Raw genomic sequence first — 18,095 nt, forward strand, 5'->3', positions numbered from 1 at the left:
ATTCCACAGCAGGAAGTCCACGCACCCTTTGTGAAGCATCGCATCTCTTTCCACACAGCAGCATTCGTCGTGAATTTCCTGCTTCCTCGGCAAATATTTGCCCGCACACCCAAACCGCCCAATGCGTATCTATGCCCCGAAGTACGAAAACAGTTCAAGCCACAGGTGGATGCACGCAGGTCACAGAAGGCACAATAATCGACGGGCGTGAATATCCAAGCTACCTGCCACACTATTTGCGCTGTGGACCCAACTAGCTATTGTCTCTGTACATACTCGTTTCCATACGTGACAAGCCTGACGCTGGCCTGCGCACCAAAGTACGAAGGCAGCTCAAACGACAGGCGTGTACTCGTTTCCATACGCGACAAGCCTGACGCTGGCCTACGCACCAAAGTACGAAGGCAGCTCAAACGACAGGCGTGTACAGATCGGCAACAGTAACACACTGTACGCACCTCCTGTTAAATATCACTTGTACTGTTCTCACACTTCATCCTGCATGCCCCTCATTGCTGTCGCTGGAAATATCCGTGTTTTCCAGCGTAGGTTTTGACAGATCTGATATAGTCGCCAAAGTAGGACGAAAGTAAAGCCTGCACGTGCGAGGGGATGCGGGATAGGGGTCGGGATGAGCAATAATTTCCTGTGGATCAGCACATTTACTGGCAAGCTTTGCACGCCAGAAACGCCCATATTTGCTGCCCCAGGAAATATGTATTGCCATACCCAGCGACGTTATGCCTGCCACGTCCACAGAACAGTATGTAGCTGAAACAACAGGTGTGTAAATACAGGACATGTCAGAGAATGCAACGAACCTCCTGTGGCCCACCAGATGCAGTCTCACACACCACTGCGCACAACGAGTTTCTCTTACTGCGAATAATTTGTTAGCATACAGTAAAGCAGTTCGACGTTGGCCTATGATCTAAAATACCAATACGGCTCAAGCCACTTGTGAGTGCAGGCAGGCCACCGCAGGCAGCGGATACACCGGCTACAACTCGCCATATGCTGTGCCACCCGCCACAAGCTGTGAATCCCCGCCACAAGCTGTGAATCCGGCATGCGGATATATGTAAATATCGTCAGCATGCCAAACCCTGCCTGGACCTGTTTCTGTTCGACAATGTTCACGCAGATCACATGACATGTAGGCTCCCACAGGTCCCATCAGAGCACCCCAGTTGCCTTTGGCGCCTTGTGGCACTCTCTGCAGGTATCCGCTCCCATGCGCAAAGGCTCTAGTGCACCAATCTTCGGCAGGATGCGAACGCCGGTCAAACTATCAAAGCTTCACATCATTTCAAAAGCAGCGTACGTACATTCTTATCGAACAGCAGGAGCAGGTTTAGGTGCCGTACAAGTCTACGAATATGCATCCGAACTACATGCAACTTACCCCGTAAAATCTGTTCCACTACCTCTCCACAGGAACAGTTGTAACGCATAGGGCTGCAACGCAAGGTCGCAATGCGGACGTTGAGCACATGCATGCCGAAAGCCAGCTTCGACACAATACAGTTCCGTCCACATGCATGCCGAAAGCCAGCTTCAACACAATACAGTTCCGTCCACGAAGAGCTTTCTCATGCTTGCTGCTTTCTGGAAGTGTAGCGTTGGCGAATGCTTTAGTCGACGTGAAGAGTGCCGCACAAAAGGATATAACGCTGGACAGCTCCCATTCCCTCAGTGCTTACTCTGTGGAGTCGCTGCATATACTTGATAGATATAGGCCAAAAACATACCGGATAACAGCGTGCAGTAACAAATGACATTTGTTCGGGAAATGGAAAGCTTGACAGACTCCACATACTCCACATGCCCCATTTCAGACACAGAGCCTACCACCATACGCAACTTCGTTGCCAATGCCGCAAAGCCTGTACCAAAACCGAATGGCCTTCCGTACGACTCTCCTGTGATGTATTGCCAAAGCTCGTAAGGAGGCTTCTGCATAGCAGATTTCCAGTGTAGTTTCACAATGAAGTGTTCTATCTAAGCAAACTCATTTTCCTGAAACTCCACTGGAAACCTGTTCTGCCAAAGAAGCAGCCGCCACCCTGTTCTACCCAGGCGCCACCACTCGAGACGGCATCCATGTAGATATACATCCATATCTGTGTTCACACTGCGCAGGGCAGCATGCGAGTGCAACATATCTGATCGTATGAATAATCGTAGCTCACTTCCGACTTTCCACCTGCATTCGCATTTGACTGCTTTTCCAAAGCCTCAAGGCACTCCCATACCAACGCCTGCACTCCTTGCTCCAGTGTCTGCATGGCCAAAATATTGTCTCAAACCTTAGTTGCTGCGGGCTTCACCTTGTTGCACCTCGAGAACCTACCAAGTCCAATACTCACCTAAAGCCCACGGATAACCATGCCACTGCAGCCATATATATTCAGACTTGTTGGCAGCCGTGCACAAGTTACAGACATATAACGATGCCGAGGCGTTCCACCGAACGTACTCCCTACGGTATGCAAGTGCCAGTACTTCGGTGTTCCACCTCTCCGATTCCGCAGCCACGCTTTTCCAGTTATCCACTTGCCAATGCGCATGCACAGACATTCTTTGCGGCAAAGCTTTCCCTGGGTCCAGTCCGCTACATGCAATGGATGCAGAGCTTTTGTCAGCCAAGACATACAGAGCAAGAGCGTGAATCTCCTGTTGCAAGCCTCCTCATATGCAATCCGTATGCGCTAGAATTTTCGTTGGACTGTAGGGCCCTGAAGCACTGGATGACCAAAATCGCCGCAGCAACTGCGGCAGCCAGGAGGGCAATCGCTACGAGCGGAGATTTCCTGTGTCCCCATTTGGGACGCAGGTCATTATCTAGGAAATTGATCTCGGAATCGAAAATAGCAGCTGTCGGGTCTTCAGCAGTGCCACTCGCTTCCACTAGAAGTGCCATGGAGGCAGCGAGAAGTGGGGTGAGCATACACATCGTGGGTATCGCTTTTAGTATTGTGTTAGTGTCTTAGGTATAAGATGAAAAGCAGCTTTCAATGGATTCCAATATAAAAGGTAGAATTTCAGTGTAGATATGGGAGGCATGCAGCGTTTGGACTGCAGCCCGTTCACCTCATGCGCCAAACTGTTCTGCAATGGCGTATGCACGCACGATCCTAAGGCAGTACGTCTGCCTCTGCAGGTGGGAAGAGCATGCATATTTTCCTTCAGTACGGTAATACATAAATATTATATTGCGAAACAAAAGGTGGTAGTTACTGTGGTGCCTTATGTGTAGCCATACCTGCCTGTGGAACTTTCGTTGGATGCTCGACTATACGTGCATGCAGAACTCCATTGAAAATAAAGTGCGGAGATAAGTCGCCAGACTCTAATAATGGAGTTGGTCTACTTAGTGCTAGCTTTCTTGGATTCTAGGAGCATATGTGGCTTGATAAGTCTGAAGTTGAGACGAGTATTCCTACTTTGCAGCGAGCGCACTTGAACTTTGTGAGGTGGGTCGTGGATCATCCGGAGGTGAATCGCAGTGGAAGCAGGAGACACAGGATGAGACTTCCTTAACTGAAAATGTTATTCCCTTTAAGTATCCAGGCTTTGTGGGTTCAGCGGTTCACACGCCTGGAGCTCCGGCTGAGTTGGTGCCAAGCCATGTGTCGCAACGCGCCTTGCTGCAAGTCAGCGTGTAAAAACGCCTCGCGTAGACGCACGAACAAGCTGTATGGATACGCACTGTAGACATCCGTAGAGAGCCTGTGCGTGCTTGAAGACAGGGAAGGGACGTCGGTTACATTCAAGTAAATCTAATATACGTTTTATGGCTCAATTGCAGCTGCCAGTACTCCTCATCAAAGATACACGACCCGGGTTAATCTTTGTAGCACCTCGTGGTTCAAGGGTTGTAGACGCGGACAACGGCAAGCACAGCAAGGGGCTTGTTGCACAGGCAACACAGGGAACTCCAGTACTGCTAATGCGTGTTGTACAGTACTGGAGGCACGCACATACGAAACCAATCCTCTTCGAACTTCCCGAAGTGTTTTTCATATATCAGCCGTTTACATCCCCTGCAGAGTGGATGGTGGTCAAGGTTTGCCCTCTGGGGGGAGGCGACCAAAGTTCGAGAGCCCTGTTCAGTGGAGTCAAGAACAATTCATGCATGAACGGAACACTTTCTTACAGTGGACGCGTTTCCTGGAGAATGCGTCTGTGTTTGTCCGTCGTCCAGAAGTGACGGTCACCACGATGGGGGGCAAGAGGAGAAGTTTCGTGTCTCTATGGAGCTTGATGTTCGACTCCAATTATCACCACACGGATCACAGTTGCTATTGGCACATTTGCTATTAGGACGGAAGCTACGACAGTAGTGGATACGTCTAAGCAAGAATACTGTTTGGCGGAGCACATCCTGACTATACAAGCTTTCCAGCACTTCCTACCTAGATCCCCACGGGACTAGGCTATGGACGACTGGATGAGGCACATTGGGAGCTGTCGGTAGCCAAAAGTATCAGTCATTAGAGAACATTGTGGTGAGAAGTTCAGCGATGGACTCGGAGGCTCCGTATCAACGGTTCATTGCGAGCCTGTCCACGGGTGAACGGCAATCGGTAACCGGCTGGACAACGGATAGGTATCGAAGAGGTGAAGGGGTCGACCTCGCAGTGTTGATGGATTTCTTACGCATCAAAGGTAGGAAAAACAGCACGTGCATCACCATAGCTGAGACATCGGCGAATTTGGGAGAGCTCCGGATATTGTGCCAAGGAATGTTGCGGCTGCAAGCTCGGGCGCCACAAGGAGAGCGACGAACAGAAGAAATCGCATAAAGCCTTGGAGATCCGCATTCAAGATTCCCCAAGGATGTACTGAGCGGCTCTTTTGCTATTTTCGCAAACTTGTGCTGCTTGCACGATGGGGACCAGATTCAGCATAGTATCTGGGACGGTGTCATGTATGTCCAAAGTGGGCACGTCAACACTTCTGCCGCCCCAATAGACAAACGGTAGGCCAACGAAAGCTCCCAACAACTCTTTACAGTGCTTGGGCATAAGCAAGAATGCTTTATTGTGGTTGTATGTGGAGCTACATTGCACCTTTAGGTGAGCTGCAACTCACCTCAGCAGCCTCCTTCCTCTTCCGCAGCTCCAGGTGTTTGAGCCGCTGAGCTGAGGAAGCCTGGAGGGTGGGGGAGCAGGTTGGTTGCATTCAAGGACTCTCATCTTGAGTACCCTGGCTCCATTACAACTCTCAGTACTCCTCGGAAGATATTTGGGGCCCACGTTACAAGTACTACGATAAGGTCCCTCCGATGTTTTCAATTCCATCTGACATTGGCACGAGCCCTGAGTTACGGGTGCAACTGGTTGCTCTTTCTGCCCCACCATCGCGTTGCACGATGCTTGGGAGACTAGGCGCTTCAGCGATCGCTTAGTTGATTCTCCATGCGGCCCTGCAATGCTCCAAGGATTGCAAAGCGACTCATCTGTTTCTCCTGCAAAAATGGCTACATATTTTAAGGCTGTAAACGTGTGAATAGAGCAGAGGAAGCGGAGAAACATTACTTTCTTCATGTGCCTCCAGCGTTCTGACTGTCGAATTCTCCCACTCTTTGCTGCTTCCACTTGCATTCAAAGTCCCCATATACAGATGGAGATGGATATTCACACAAGCATGCCGTGAATGTCCATCTCCATCTGCTTTTCGTAGAGGTGCTTCCCAAATGTAGGAACCCTTATGCAATCAGCAATAGGGGGGCCATCAAAATAACCAGAAGGTGCCCAATGTTTTTAATCCGTTAAGTTGGTGCTGAAGGCCCCCCGGAGCCATCTACAAAGATTTCTGGCCTGTGGGCTAATCTAGCTTCTCCATTGAAGAAACAGAAGACTACAAGGCCACCCAAAAGAGGCCGTCAGTTGAAAGGTTCGGACGAACCAATACTATTCGGTGCTCTACTTTTCCAAGGGTCTGCAGCGGCAGCCAGTTGCACCACGAGCACTCCCCCTTGAAGCAGTTGCTAAAGTGCAGCAAAACTCCCCAGCACCAGCAGTTTCTTCTGGTGTTTGATTTGTTGAAAACTCAAATTCCTTGGCGTTCTCGTGAGCCCCGCCATCAAGATCTGCTGCAGGTGCAGCTGATTAACCTGCCGTCACGCATGCTGTTACAGCTGACTGCGCAGCAATAGCTGCAAAATCGGCAGTCACTCCCCAGTCCGCCAAGGAACCGCTCTGCCCTTGTCATCTTTTTCCCCATACCGCAAACTCTGCAGCATTTGCTTCAGCTGCTACGGAGACACCGCAGGTGGCAGCCGATCGGCTGGCCCTGCAGCTGCGTTGCTGCAATGGCGAGTGCTGGTGAAGCAGGGGCTGGGGGTGGCAGGGCCCGTTTCTACTGCTGGTATCAGTTGCTGCAGTATAAGAAGCTGCTGTCTGCACACACGCTCCCCTTCGTTGGGGGACGGGTTCCTGGTCCTTTGGTTGTGTCTCCAGCAGCAGAGCAGCAGCTAGAAGTGCATGGACAGCAGTCAGGAGCTGACGGAGGGGGAGAAATAAAGGCGAACTTGCAGCCGAAGAAAATTTAAGCAGTGTAACACGACTTGCTGAAGTGATCATCACACCCTGTTGCTGTTGTTGCTTCTGCTTGCGTGGCACCCGCAGCCGACTCCACTCGAAGATCCACTGGAACGGCAGCAGCAACAGCAGCAACAGGAGGAGCGACAAGACCAGCTGCAGCAATGAATTGGTACTCTGAGTCCTCATTAAATTGGTTTGTCTCCTATCCTACCCACTCTTCATTTTTTCCGTATACTGTGGGCTAGCACCGCCCGCAGTTGAGGCATCTCGAGCACAAGCAGCTGCTGCGGGAGGAATAGGAGCAGCAGCAGCATTGCTGCAGTATCTGATTGAACGTGGCAGCAGCACAAACAACAGCGTAAAACAAAAACTCGAGCAAATTTGCTCCTGCGATTCAACTGCAGAATTCACACGATCTTGCAGCCGCCAATTTTGCTGACGCCCAACGCTGCTACTGGCGTTCGTGATGCTGTCCTAATACCTGCTGTAGCTGTTGTTGCTGCTGATGAGGTAGCCTGCAGCAACAAAAGCATCATAGGCAGCTGAAGAGCCCAATGGGGCCCTCAGGGGCCCCTGGCAGCCAACACGCAGCAAAGGGGATGTTGGGGGCCCCACAGGGTAATGCTAGGGATAGCCCATCAGCAACGGAAGAAGAAGCCCTAGCATCGAAGACGGCCGCAGCAGCAACAACACCTACAAGTGCAGCCACTGTAACAGCAGCAGCAGCGCCACCAGTAGCATCAACAGCCTCCCCAGAAGCATCAGCAACACTGCAGTCGGTGACAGGCTGTCGGACACAACGCCCTACAAAAGCGGCTGAGCCTTTGCATTCAGATTGTCGTCAACAGAAGCGCGAGCAGCAGCAGCGTGAGCAGCATGAGAAGCATGAGCAGCATGAGCACTATGTGCATCAGCAGCATCAGCAGTATGAGCAGCACCAGCATCATCAGCATGAGCAGCACCAGCATCATCAGCATGAGCAGCACCAGCATCAGCAGCCTGAGCAGCAACAGAATCAGCAGCACCAGCAGCAGGAGCAAGGGCAACATCAGCAACAACACCGTCAACACGAGCACCAACGGCAGCAATCAGGGCTACAACTGCGTGCAAATCAGCAACAACAGCAGCAGGGAAAAAAGCAGAGGAGGCAGCAGCAGCCAAAGCAGCAGATATCGGTGCTGCAGCGGCTGCTGCAGGAGCTTGATGAGGCCGGAGAGGCCCATACGAGCGACGACAGCAGCAGCAGGGTGTTGAAACAGAAGCAGCAACAGCAGCAGCAACAGCAGCTGCAGCTAGCAAAGAGGCAGGCACTGCTACGGGCAGCAGCTGCTGTTGCTTCTGATACTGGGTTGGAGTGTCTGTACACCTGGAAGCCACTTCACGTTGCTTCGGACAGATCCCCCTCAGCTGCTTGTTCGCGCTGTAGTGCGAACACCCGCCGCCGCTTGCGACGCCCGTACTTGGAGCTCCAGGAAGATGCTGCAGCAGCACCAAATCACGTAGCTGTAGCAGCTGAAGCAGTCGCTGCATATGACGCAAATGGAACTGCAACGGCAGCAGCAGGAACGGTGACGGCAGCAATAGCAACAATACCGCCAGCAACGGTCATACTAGGCCCTGTTACAGAAAATGACCTTGACACAAGTTGTGCTGCAGAAGAACAACCAGCAGCAGCAGCAGTAGGGACAGCAGCAGCAGCTGGAACGGCAGCAGCAGCAGCAACACGAGCGTTAGCAGCGGGTGCTGCGCAGCACACCTGCAGCTGCCAGCATCACTTCGGCGCCTTATTGGAGGCTAGAGGCTCCAACACTCTCAGGTTGTCTCTTGTTGCTGCTGAGCAGCCTTCAGGCCCGCTTTTTCCTACAGTATCAGCAGCAGTAACTGCAGCAAACATAGTAGCAACGGCAGCAACACAGGAGGGTGGAAGCGCGGCGCCGACAAATGCCGGCCCTGGATCAGCAATTCCAGCTACCGCAGCAGTCGCTGTTGATACTCCTCGTGCTGCTGCTTCTCCTGCTGGTGCATTCGCGTCCCCTGTTGCTGCTGTTGCGGCTGCAGAAACAGCCCCAGCTGCGCCTCGAATCGCTGCGGAATGTGCGCTGCGGGCAGATGCAGCACTGAGGAGTTTGGGGGAAGATTTGCTTCAGGTGCTGACAACCAAAAGACACCTCCTGCCACTGTGCCTCCGTGCCGTTGTGCTTCGCGCTGCACCTGCAGGTGCTGCTGCTACTCCTACTGCTGACCTTGCTACTCCTGGTGAACCTGAGGGAGCGGGTGGACCAGCAGAGGATGCAGAAACAGCAGCAGGTGCAACAGGCAGCAGGAGGAGGCCCTCAGCACGGCGGAAACGGCATGTCTCAGCTGCGGAGGATCTTCTTGAAGGGCTTATACCGATCAGCAGCAGCAGCAACAGCAGGAAGTGGGTGTGGGTAGTTAAGGTTTCTCTTTGTCTAATGACAAACTGTTGCGGCTCCCCTCGCGACGCGCCGCCAATCTTCTCGGAGTGCCGAGCCAAAGCAGCACAATGGTTTGTTTCTTGTTGCTTCTGCTGTTGCCGTTAGTGTTGTTGCTTGTGCTACAGGCACTTCCCCTGTCGGTCGTGTTTCTGCTGGCATTACTGGAAATGCCAGCGCCGTGGGTGCCGCTGTGGCTGACGCTGTTGTTGCTGTTTCAGGCAGTTAGGGCACAGTACCTTTTGCTCTTGTTGCTGCTGTTGCTGCAGGCTTTTCGGCAGGATGCTAGGTCAAACGTCTGTGCTTCCTGCCGCAGCAACTGCTCCAGCAGGAGAGGGGACGGCGACTCCGCGGCATTTCTTCGTGAGCCCTTCTTTTATATACAACCTTGTGTCTCAGAGGCGCGCCGCGCACGAACAGGAGCAGCATCTAGAGGATCAACTTCACGGCAGCCGCACGGGCAGCAGCATCAGTACCAGGAAACGAAGTGTGGCGTTTGCAGGAGTGGAGCTGCTGTCCCCGCCGGGGCTGCGATGTCGGCTGCGGCCATATCAGCAGCGCGCTGTCCTCTTTGCCCTGTTCAGAGAGTGGCGGACCCTCCTTAGCAGCAGCAACAGCAGTAGCACTAGCTACGTTAACAACCGTTGGGAATACAGCGTGGAGGACCTAGGGCTACAGCAGCAGCAACTGCTGCACGCCCTCCAGCGGCAGCAGCAGATGAAACAGCAGGTTAATCTGATGTGGCATAAAGTGCTGCTGCCTTCTGCTGCTGCCGTTTGGGTCAATCAGACCACTGGCCAGGTTGCTGTTTGTTCGCAAGCAGCACCAGCGATAGCAGCAGCAACAGATGCCGTTTCGGCGGCAGGAGCTGCAACAGCGGGACCGATTGATGTTCCACCGACAGCCGCAGCAGCATCTCCAGCACTCTCATCATCTGCATCTGCACCGCCATTCGGAGCAGAAGGAGCAGCAAAACCAACAAAACCAACAGCCAAACCAACATCAGAAAGTGAAGCATGTGTGGGCTTCGACGTACGTGGTGGTTTGCTGTGTGACTCGATGGGACTGGGGAAGAGTGTGGAGGTGATAGCCCTCATCTTGGCAAACCCCAAACCCCAATCCACTGTTGCTGCAGATGTTGATGCTGCAACAAACACAGCAGCAACAGTAGAAGTACCAGCAGCAAAGGGAGCTATTTACAGCTGGGGAGACAAGATGCCCCCTGATAGTCTTATCTGCTGCATCTGCGCTGCTGACACGTTGGGGCCCCTCGGCGTCAAGGGGGGACGCAGGTGGAACCCGCGGCAGCCTTCACGGACCCTACAGAAGCAGCTGCAGAAGCAGCAACAGCAGAAGCAGCAGCAACTGGAACAGAAACAACAGCAGCAGCACCAAGAGCCAGATTGTTCGCTGCTAGCAGTCGTGCAGTGCTGCTGCTGCTCGGCTTTCTCGCATGTCTTTTGTGTGGCGGACTATCTAGGCGCTGCTGTCACTTTGCCTTTCACCTGTCCCTTTTGCTGCGCAGAGCGGCAAGAGGTTGCCGCCTGCAGCAACAGCAACTGGAACAGAAGCAGCAGCACCGCGTCATATGCTACCAGCAGCAGCAGCACGAGCACCAACGGCGCCATCACTACAAGCAGGAGCAACAGCAGCGCCTCCGTTGTCAGCAGCAGCAGCAACAACACCACCTCTGGAATTAAATCAAACAACAACTTCAGCAGCAACTGCGGCAGCAAGTTGCCCCAATCTCGGGGGACACTCCTTGTTTGCCCTGCAGCAATCGTAGGACAGTGGAAACGTGAAGTTGCTGTACACTCGGGTGTGTCACTGAAGGTCGCAGTATATCCGGGTCTCAAGGCCGCCAGGACCGCCCTCGCCAATATCGTAACAGACCCTAAACCCTAAACCCTAAACCCTACGTACAGAACTTGAATCCAAGCGACTGCCAGCAGGTGGCGGGTTCTGCCTCTACTCTTGGCTCCATCACTGCAACGTGAAGAGAATTACGGGTATAAGGTGGTTCGGGGCCTAGGGTGTAGAGTTTATGGCTTGGGGTGTGTGGGAGTTTCAGGTGACAGGGCTTGCTCGAGCTGAGGAGAAAACACTAACACTCTCTGGTGACCCCACGTCAACTGACCGGCGCGCCAACCGTGGGCCCCGTGCAGCAGCAGCAGCAGCAGCAGGTGAAGGGGCCTCTTCTCAGGGGACCTGTAGCCTGTCAGTGTCTCCTGATGCTGTCGCGAACGCTCTAGGGGGGGCCCCTGAGGGGCCACACGTGCTTCTACCGCAGCTGTTGGACTATGACCTCGTGATCGTGCCTTTCGAGGCACTGCAGCAGGAGGTTTGGTTTGCTCCTCCTTTCAGCCTCAGCGGCGCTAGCAGCAACGGCAACAACAGCAACAGCAGCAGTAGGATGGCCCTGCGAGGCACGAAGCGGTATCGCAAACTTTTCTCCCCCATTTTAGGCATACGATGGTGGCGGCTTGTCATCGACGAGGCTCAGCTGGCCGGCGGTGAGGGTCTATCATTTGGGGTTTAGGGTTTAATGTTTAGGGTTTGGAATATGGGGTTATGGGAGACGTCCACATCCCAAGTCACCGCGTGGGCGCTGAAGTATCTCTGCAGCTCCTGCTGCTGCTAGTTGCTAGTGGCCTGCTGCTGCTTACACTTCACCACCCTTGTGCTGCCTTGTGCTGCTCGTGCTGCTGCCTGTTTGTACGTGCTGCTACTGCTGCTTGCGCTGATGCTGCTGCAGGTTTCAGTGGGGCGGCGCGTTTATGCCATTCCATTGAAGCTGTTCATCGGTGGTGTGTCTCGGGTACTCCGCTTTTAGACGAATTGGCTGGAGAGGGACCTCTGGGGCCTCCAGGAACTCACAAGGGGGCCCCGCAAGCGCCGCGAGGCTCTCTGCTGCCTCGTGAACTCGCAGGACTTCTTGCAGCGCTGCGCCTTTCCATGGACTGCATATATCACGCGGGGCCTGCGTTGCTGCAGTGAGTCAGAGGTTTAGGGTTTAGGGTTTAGGGTCTGAGGTCCATAGGTGCGTTCTCTCAGTTGCAGGTATAGCCCCTCTGAGGACTAGAAACTGCAGGTTTTGTTAAGAAGGCAAGACAGGCGGTTCAGGGTTTATTTGCTCCGATGTTGTGTTTACGGCTCAGGCGGGCGTTTCAAGGCCTTTCTCTGCCGCTGCCGCAGAGCGCCCTAGAGGACGACGACCCTTCCAGCAACAGCAGAAGCAGCATTTTAGAAGGACATGTGGGGCCCCGGTGGGGCCTCACGGGCTTCGCTCTTAACGCTGCTGTTGACTTGTTGACCCCGTTGATGTGGAGGACAGAAATGAGCGGTGAGGGTGTAGGGTTTAGGTATACGAATTAGATTTAACGGTCTCGCGTCAAGGTTTTGGAGAGGGTTGTATTTATGGCTTGTGAGCTTAAGGTGTAGTTGTTGGCGTTAAGAGTTTGTTAGCTTGGCATTGTTTAGTTTAGGGGAGTTGGCGCGTAGGTTTTGGAAAGGGTTGTATTTATGGCTTGTGAGCTTAAGGTGTAGTTGTTGGCGTTAAGAGTTTGTTAGCTTGGCATTGTTTAGTTTAGGGGAGTTGGCGCGTAGAGTTAAGAGTGTTTGGCAGTGACATGAGCAGAGAAGCGGCGTTTTTGAGGTTTTTCAGTATCCACCTGTTAGGGGTTAAGGTGTGCGCAGAGGTGTCTGAGGAACTCGGAGTGCCTCCCCCTATAATTCATGACATTTGGGTGGAGTTGGGGCCCGTTGAGCGTTTCTTCTATCAGCGGCAGCAGCGGGCTGTGGCGCAGCGCGTGCTGAGGCTTTGCAGCAGGCAGCAGCAACAGCAACATCAGCAGCAAACGGACGGGGGGAGGCGATGCGGCGCTGGCGGTTGCAACAAGGCAGCAACAGCAGTAGGAGCATTAGCAGCAGCAGGTGCTGCTGATGAAAAGGGCCGCGTTGCTGCTGCATTCTCTTCTCAAATGGCTGCGATGCTACTTGTGCTGCGGCAGGCAGCAAACCATCCGCAGCTGGGGGCATTGGGCCTCAGCAGCCGGCGCAGCAACAATAGCAGCAACAGCAGCAGCAGCAGCAATGGAGCGGTATCCCGCAGGACAGAAGGCTTGGAGGGTGTCGGCCGCTATATGTCAATGGATGAAGTACTCTGCCGCCTCCTCGGAGACGCCCGAGTAAACCCAGAACTCTTAACCCTAGCCTTAACCCTTGACGAATCCTAGCCCCTCAACCCCTCCGCCAGATCCCTGTTCCTTATGCCGTGAAGCTGGGAGGCCCATTTAGAATTCTTACTCGTGCGAATTGGTAGCAAACGCGAAATTCACCACTGTATGGGGTGAGGCAAAATGCGTGTATCGGGAGTAGCGCCTACGGTTTAGGGTTTGCCCGCAGGTAGAGTTGGAGGAGGCACTGCGGGCCTACTGCGCTGAGGTTAACGGCATCGCTGGCCTCTCGCTGCTGCAGGGAAGACCAGCCCGTGCTGCGCTTCTCTACCTGTAAGCCGAATTCGGGTTTAGGGCTTAGGGTCTGTATGGCATAGGATTTGAAATTGGAGGATGTTTGTTGCATTTGGCCAGTCTGCAGTAAGGCGGGTGCCCGGACGGGATTTTTCCTGTCAAGACTCTCTCCCTGCACTGTGGGGTTTATCCCCAAGAGCGTGTAATTAGGGTTTAGAGTTTCCTGTTCAGAGTTTGTGGGGGTTTAGGCACGTGCTGGAGCTTTCGCGGCGTTCGGTGGGAGGGCCTGACTTGGGGCGGACCCTTGCCGATTATTTGGGGGCCCCTGAGGAGACAGTTGGGCCCCTCACTTTGGGCCCAACTCTTTTCCACCCACTAAGAGCAGCAGGACACCATATAGACAAACTGCAACAAATCCATGCAGCTTTCAACCTACACCAGACTCTTTCGAAAGGGCCTCTGAAGACCTCCGCCAGCATCAGCAGCAGCGGAGGTGGCAGCAGCAGAAGCAGAACAGAGGGGGACCGGGAAAAAGTTGTGCTTCTGGGGGGCAGCGGTGGTACGGCTGTGGCATCAACAGGGCAACAAGCAACGCGAGCTGCTGCTGCAGGAACAGCAGCAGGGAACGACTCGACATCAGCCCTTTCCTCCTCTCCAGTGGTAGAACCTGCCTCGGGTGCATCAACAGTATCCGCAGCAGCAGCAGCATCAGCACAGGCAGCGGTAACACTACCAGCAAGAGGTGAAGCACATGCCGCTGCGGCAGTAGACTTGGCATGTGCCTCATCAACGGCAGCAACCCCATCAGCATCGTCAGCAGCAAGATCGTCAGGAGGAGGAGCAGCAGCAGCTGCTGCTGCTGCTTGGGATTTGTTTCAGCGTTTGCGCAGCGAGTATGCCTCTAAGGCTGTAGGAGAGCTGGTGCGAGTAAGGGAGGCCTTCAGGTTAAGATTTGCAGAGACAGAAAAACTGCGAAATGAGCGGGTATTAGTTTGTGCAGGTAAGAAATGCCCCCCAGACAAGGCTATGGGGGCCCCAGGTAGCGCCAAGCGCAGCAGTACCCAGGGCACAGCAAGAGCAACAACAGATTCCGGTTGCCCCATGGAAGAGGCGAGGGGCTTCCGTGAACAACAGGGGCCCCTGGGACCCGAACACAACCCTGACGTGGGCATGGAGAAGAGCAGCAGCAATAAGGGAAGCTCCCCTAGCCACGATGGGGAAACGGCGCTGCAGGAGCTGCTGCAGGCAGAAGAATGGAGAAGAAAAATGGGAGGAGGGCGGTGGTTTGTAGCCCTGGCAGGACTCGAAGAGGAACGCAGCAGAGCCCTCGCTGCCAGGTCCGGCCCCAAACGCTAAACCCTAAACCCTAAAACTTAGAAACACGTTTGGCGGACAAATCGTACACACTGACCCATAATAATAAATCCGAAACTCTCGTCATCAACATGAAACTATAAGCACTGCCCTTTAGCAGTACACGGAAACTCGAAACCCTCTGGCACCTAAACCCTCAACCCCTATATACCGAAGTGCTAAACCCTCGTACACTCATACCCGAGACCATAAGTACGTCTGTGCGGTTGGGATGCTACGCGCCAGGGTGAAGGCACTGTCAACGCCTGCTGTGTATACACTGTTGAGTTTTAGGGTCTGGGTTTAGGGTTTCGGATTTGGGGTTTTTCTGCATGCAGGGTGCGTGAGGAGTTATTCAGCTCGCGCGGAAGCAGCAGCAGGGAGGAACGCTGGGGCTGGCAGCTTGCTGCTGGATGCGCCGCAAAGAAATTCCATTTGGGGGGAGTCACTAGTTGCAGGGGTTTAGTGGCAGCTCTCGAAATGGCCCTCGATGAGCTCGACAGCAAGCGAGAAGAGCTCATACGCGTACTAAATCCCTAAACCCTAAACCCCTCACCTTTGAGCTCAAACCCCGATTTGCCTTCAGCAAAACACCTTGCAACCCCTCACGGGTGTCGACAAAGCAGGGCCGTTGTTTAAGATTTAGATTTAACATTTAGAGTTTATGGCTTATGGATTACGGGTTAGGGTTTAGGGTTTGTGTGCAGACGTTGGAGTCGCTCGACCACGGGGGAAGCCCGTCGCCGCAGCTGCAAGCAGCATTTGGGTCTTGTCCCCGCTGCAATGAGTTGTTTCAGGCGGACATCCTGCACCTGCAGCAGCAGCAACAGCGGAGCAGAACTTGCAGCCAAACCGCCAACCTCTACCTGCCGCCGCAGCAGCAGCTCGGCAGCAACTCATCGCCACGCAAACGCAGAAAGAAGGGGAGAGCGGAGGAGCGGCTCCCGGGCTCTCTCTGTTTCCACTGCGTAGCAGCCCAGAAAATCACCAAGTAAACCCTAAACACTACAGGCTAATCCATAAGTCATTTTTCGGACTTTTGAGCAAGCATGGATGTTGCCGTAGAGTGGGCTGAATTAGGGTTTAGGGTCTAGGGCCTGTGGTTTAGGGTTTGTCGTTGCAGCTTACAGTACTTTCTCTACAATCGCGTTTCAAAGAATCTGGATGCTGTCACGGCGGATCCCTCCAGTAATATTGTAAGTCGCTTAGGATATAGGTTTACGATTTCCCTTTTAGGGTTTAGGGTTTAGGGTCTTGGTTAATGATGCGGACATGTCTGCGTGTATCGGAGGTGTCTGCGTTCGTTTCCCCTGCATCGGACGGTCGGCCTTTGGGGGGACTACAATTTCGCCTTAAAGGTTTAGGGACTAGCGTTTAGGGCTTTGTGTGCAGGAGGGCTACCACCACTTTGGAGACAGCGAACTGCTGCGGTGCCTGCAGTTACTCTGCAGCTTCACACGCAAAGACAACGGAGCGGTTTTGTGGGGCCACTTAGGGGCAGCAGCAGAAATCCATCTTAAGGAGTTTGAAAGCCTCAAGAGAGTCCGCAAGCAAACTGTGAACCCTAAATCCGAAACACTACGGGCTTGGGCTAGTGCTTGGAAATCTTAGTGGTTCGTGGGTTCCTCATGGTCGAGGGTTCACGCTAGAGACTCTTTAGGGTTAACCATTTGGGGTTGCGGGCTCGGGGTATACAATTTAAGCGCAAACGCTTAGGGTGTACGGTTGAGGTTTTGTGCTGCTGCTGCTGTAGGAGTTGTCTGCTGCTGGTGCATATCTACTGGGCAGCCGAGGTGTTCTATCTGCCTTCGATGAACTGCGCATGTCAGTCGCTCGTTTCTTTTTAAAGACAACAAAAAACGGTTCCTGCATTCCTGCTTCTCCTTGTGCTGCTGCTGCTGCATCACCTGACGCTAGTGTAGCAGCAGTTGCATCTCCAGCAGCAGGACATGCAACAACAGCAGCAGCAGCAATCCAGCCAGGAGGACCAGTCGAAGCCGCACCTACCGCAGAAACAGAGACAGAAGCTGTTCAACTCGGACTAGAACCAACAACAATAACAACAACAACAGCAGCAGCAGCAGCAGCCGCAGCAGCAACAGAAGCAGCTGCCTGGTCAGCAGAAGCATCGTTGCGGCAAGAGCTGCTGCAGCAACGCTGTGGTTTGAGTCCCCTGGAAGTTTCTGTTGTCTCTTCTGAGCTATTAGCTGCCTTGCAGTTTTCAAGGGATAGAATTGTTATTTGCTTTACACGCCACCAATACCTCAAGTCTTTAAAAGATAAACAAAACAAAATCATTAAACCCCCTCCTGCTCCTCCTCCGCCTGCTGCTCCTACAGCACCTGCTGCTGCAGAGATTCCTGCAGGGGCTGCTGATCCAGCTGGTGACGTTGCTGCTGATGCTGCTGCTGCTCCTGGTGTTAGGGACAATTCTATGCAGGCAATTGCAACAACAGAAGAAGTGAAGGGAGTGGACACAAGGACTCCTGAAGCAATCGAGAGGTCCTCAAGAGCTGCCGCTGCTGCAGTGTTTAGGCAACAGCAACAGCAGCAGCAGCAGCAAGCCCAATGCGAGCAGAAGCAGGAGCAAGGCCAAGGTTGGCAGGACCACTTGTTAGGGCAACAACCTGCTGTCAAGGAGGAGACAGAACAACAACGGAAGCATCCACAGGAGCAACATGAGAAGCAGGAGCAACAGCAACAGCTCCAGCACGAGCAGCAGCAGCAGCAACAGCAACAAAAGCAACGACAGCAGGACGAAGAAGAGCCTCAACGCTGCCCCATTTGTTTACAGGGGCTGCAGGCTGGGGACTGTGTGGTGGTGCTTCCATGTGGGCATTCGATTTGCCTCTTGTGTCTGCAGAAGCTGCAGAAGCAGCAGCAGAAGCAGCAGAAGCAGCAGCAGCAGCGACAGACACAGCAAAAGGGGCCCTTCCTCCGGTGTGTTATCTGTCGCCAGGGGTTCAGCCTCTCGGGTGCAGCTCTTGTGACATCTGCTGCTAATGCTTCTTCCGAAGCCTCCAGAACTACAGATAGCCAGCAGCCGCAGCAGCAGAAGCAGCAAGCGACTTCTGACGACTCGCGCATTCCCTCTCCCGAGCACGACCTAAGGAATACCGAAGTGCGAGTTTGCGTCTTTTGAGTGTTTCATTGTACTTTCTATTTTTTTCATGCAGTGTTATCTTAAGTGCATAATAATAATTTGCATATAATAATATTTGCATAATAATATTGCTCTCCCCATATATATATATATATATATATATATA

The 18,095-nt window shown here is 53.4% G+C and overlaps 2 protein-coding genes across 2 annotated transcripts; one reads left to right on the plus strand and one right to left on the minus strand.

The window, feature by feature from the left end:
• Positions 1-1,423: 1,423 nt before the first annotated feature.
• Positions 1,424-2,956, minus strand: EMWEY_00041840 (hypothetical protein; the record flags this gene model as incomplete). The annotated part of the gene is made up of 4 exons (XM_013482720.1): positions 1,424-1,458; positions 1,752-1,956; positions 2,193-2,282; positions 2,657-2,956. The coding sequence occupies 4 exons, from the start codon at positions 2,954-2,956 to the stop codon at positions 1,424-1,426; spliced, it is 630 nt and encodes a 209-aa protein (XP_013338174.1).
• A 4,149-nt stretch (positions 2,957-7,105) lies between these two features.
• On the plus strand, positions 7,106-17,968 carry EMWEY_00041850 (helicase, putative; the record flags this gene model as incomplete). The annotated part of the gene is made up of 14 exons (XM_013482721.1): positions 7,106-9,078; positions 9,274-10,420; positions 10,532-10,786; positions 11,076-11,517; positions 11,760-11,997; positions 12,163-12,347; positions 12,683-13,191; positions 13,409-13,512; positions 13,722-14,810; positions 15,165-15,351; positions 15,534-15,817; positions 15,950-16,022; positions 16,219-16,368; positions 16,580-17,968. The coding sequence occupies 14 exons, from the start codon at positions 7,106-7,108 to the stop codon at positions 17,966-17,968; spliced, it is 8,025 nt and encodes a 2,674-aa protein (XP_013338175.1).
• Positions 17,969-18,095: the final 127 nt, after the last annotated feature.

Source organism: Eimeria maxima, genomic scaffold (genome assembly GCF_000499605.1).
Source record: "Eimeria maxima Weybridge genomic scaffold, Emw_scaff723, whole genome shotgun sequence".
Classification (NCBI taxonomy): Eukaryota; Apicomplexa; class Conoidasida; order Eucoccidiorida; family Eimeriidae; genus Eimeria; species Eimeria maxima.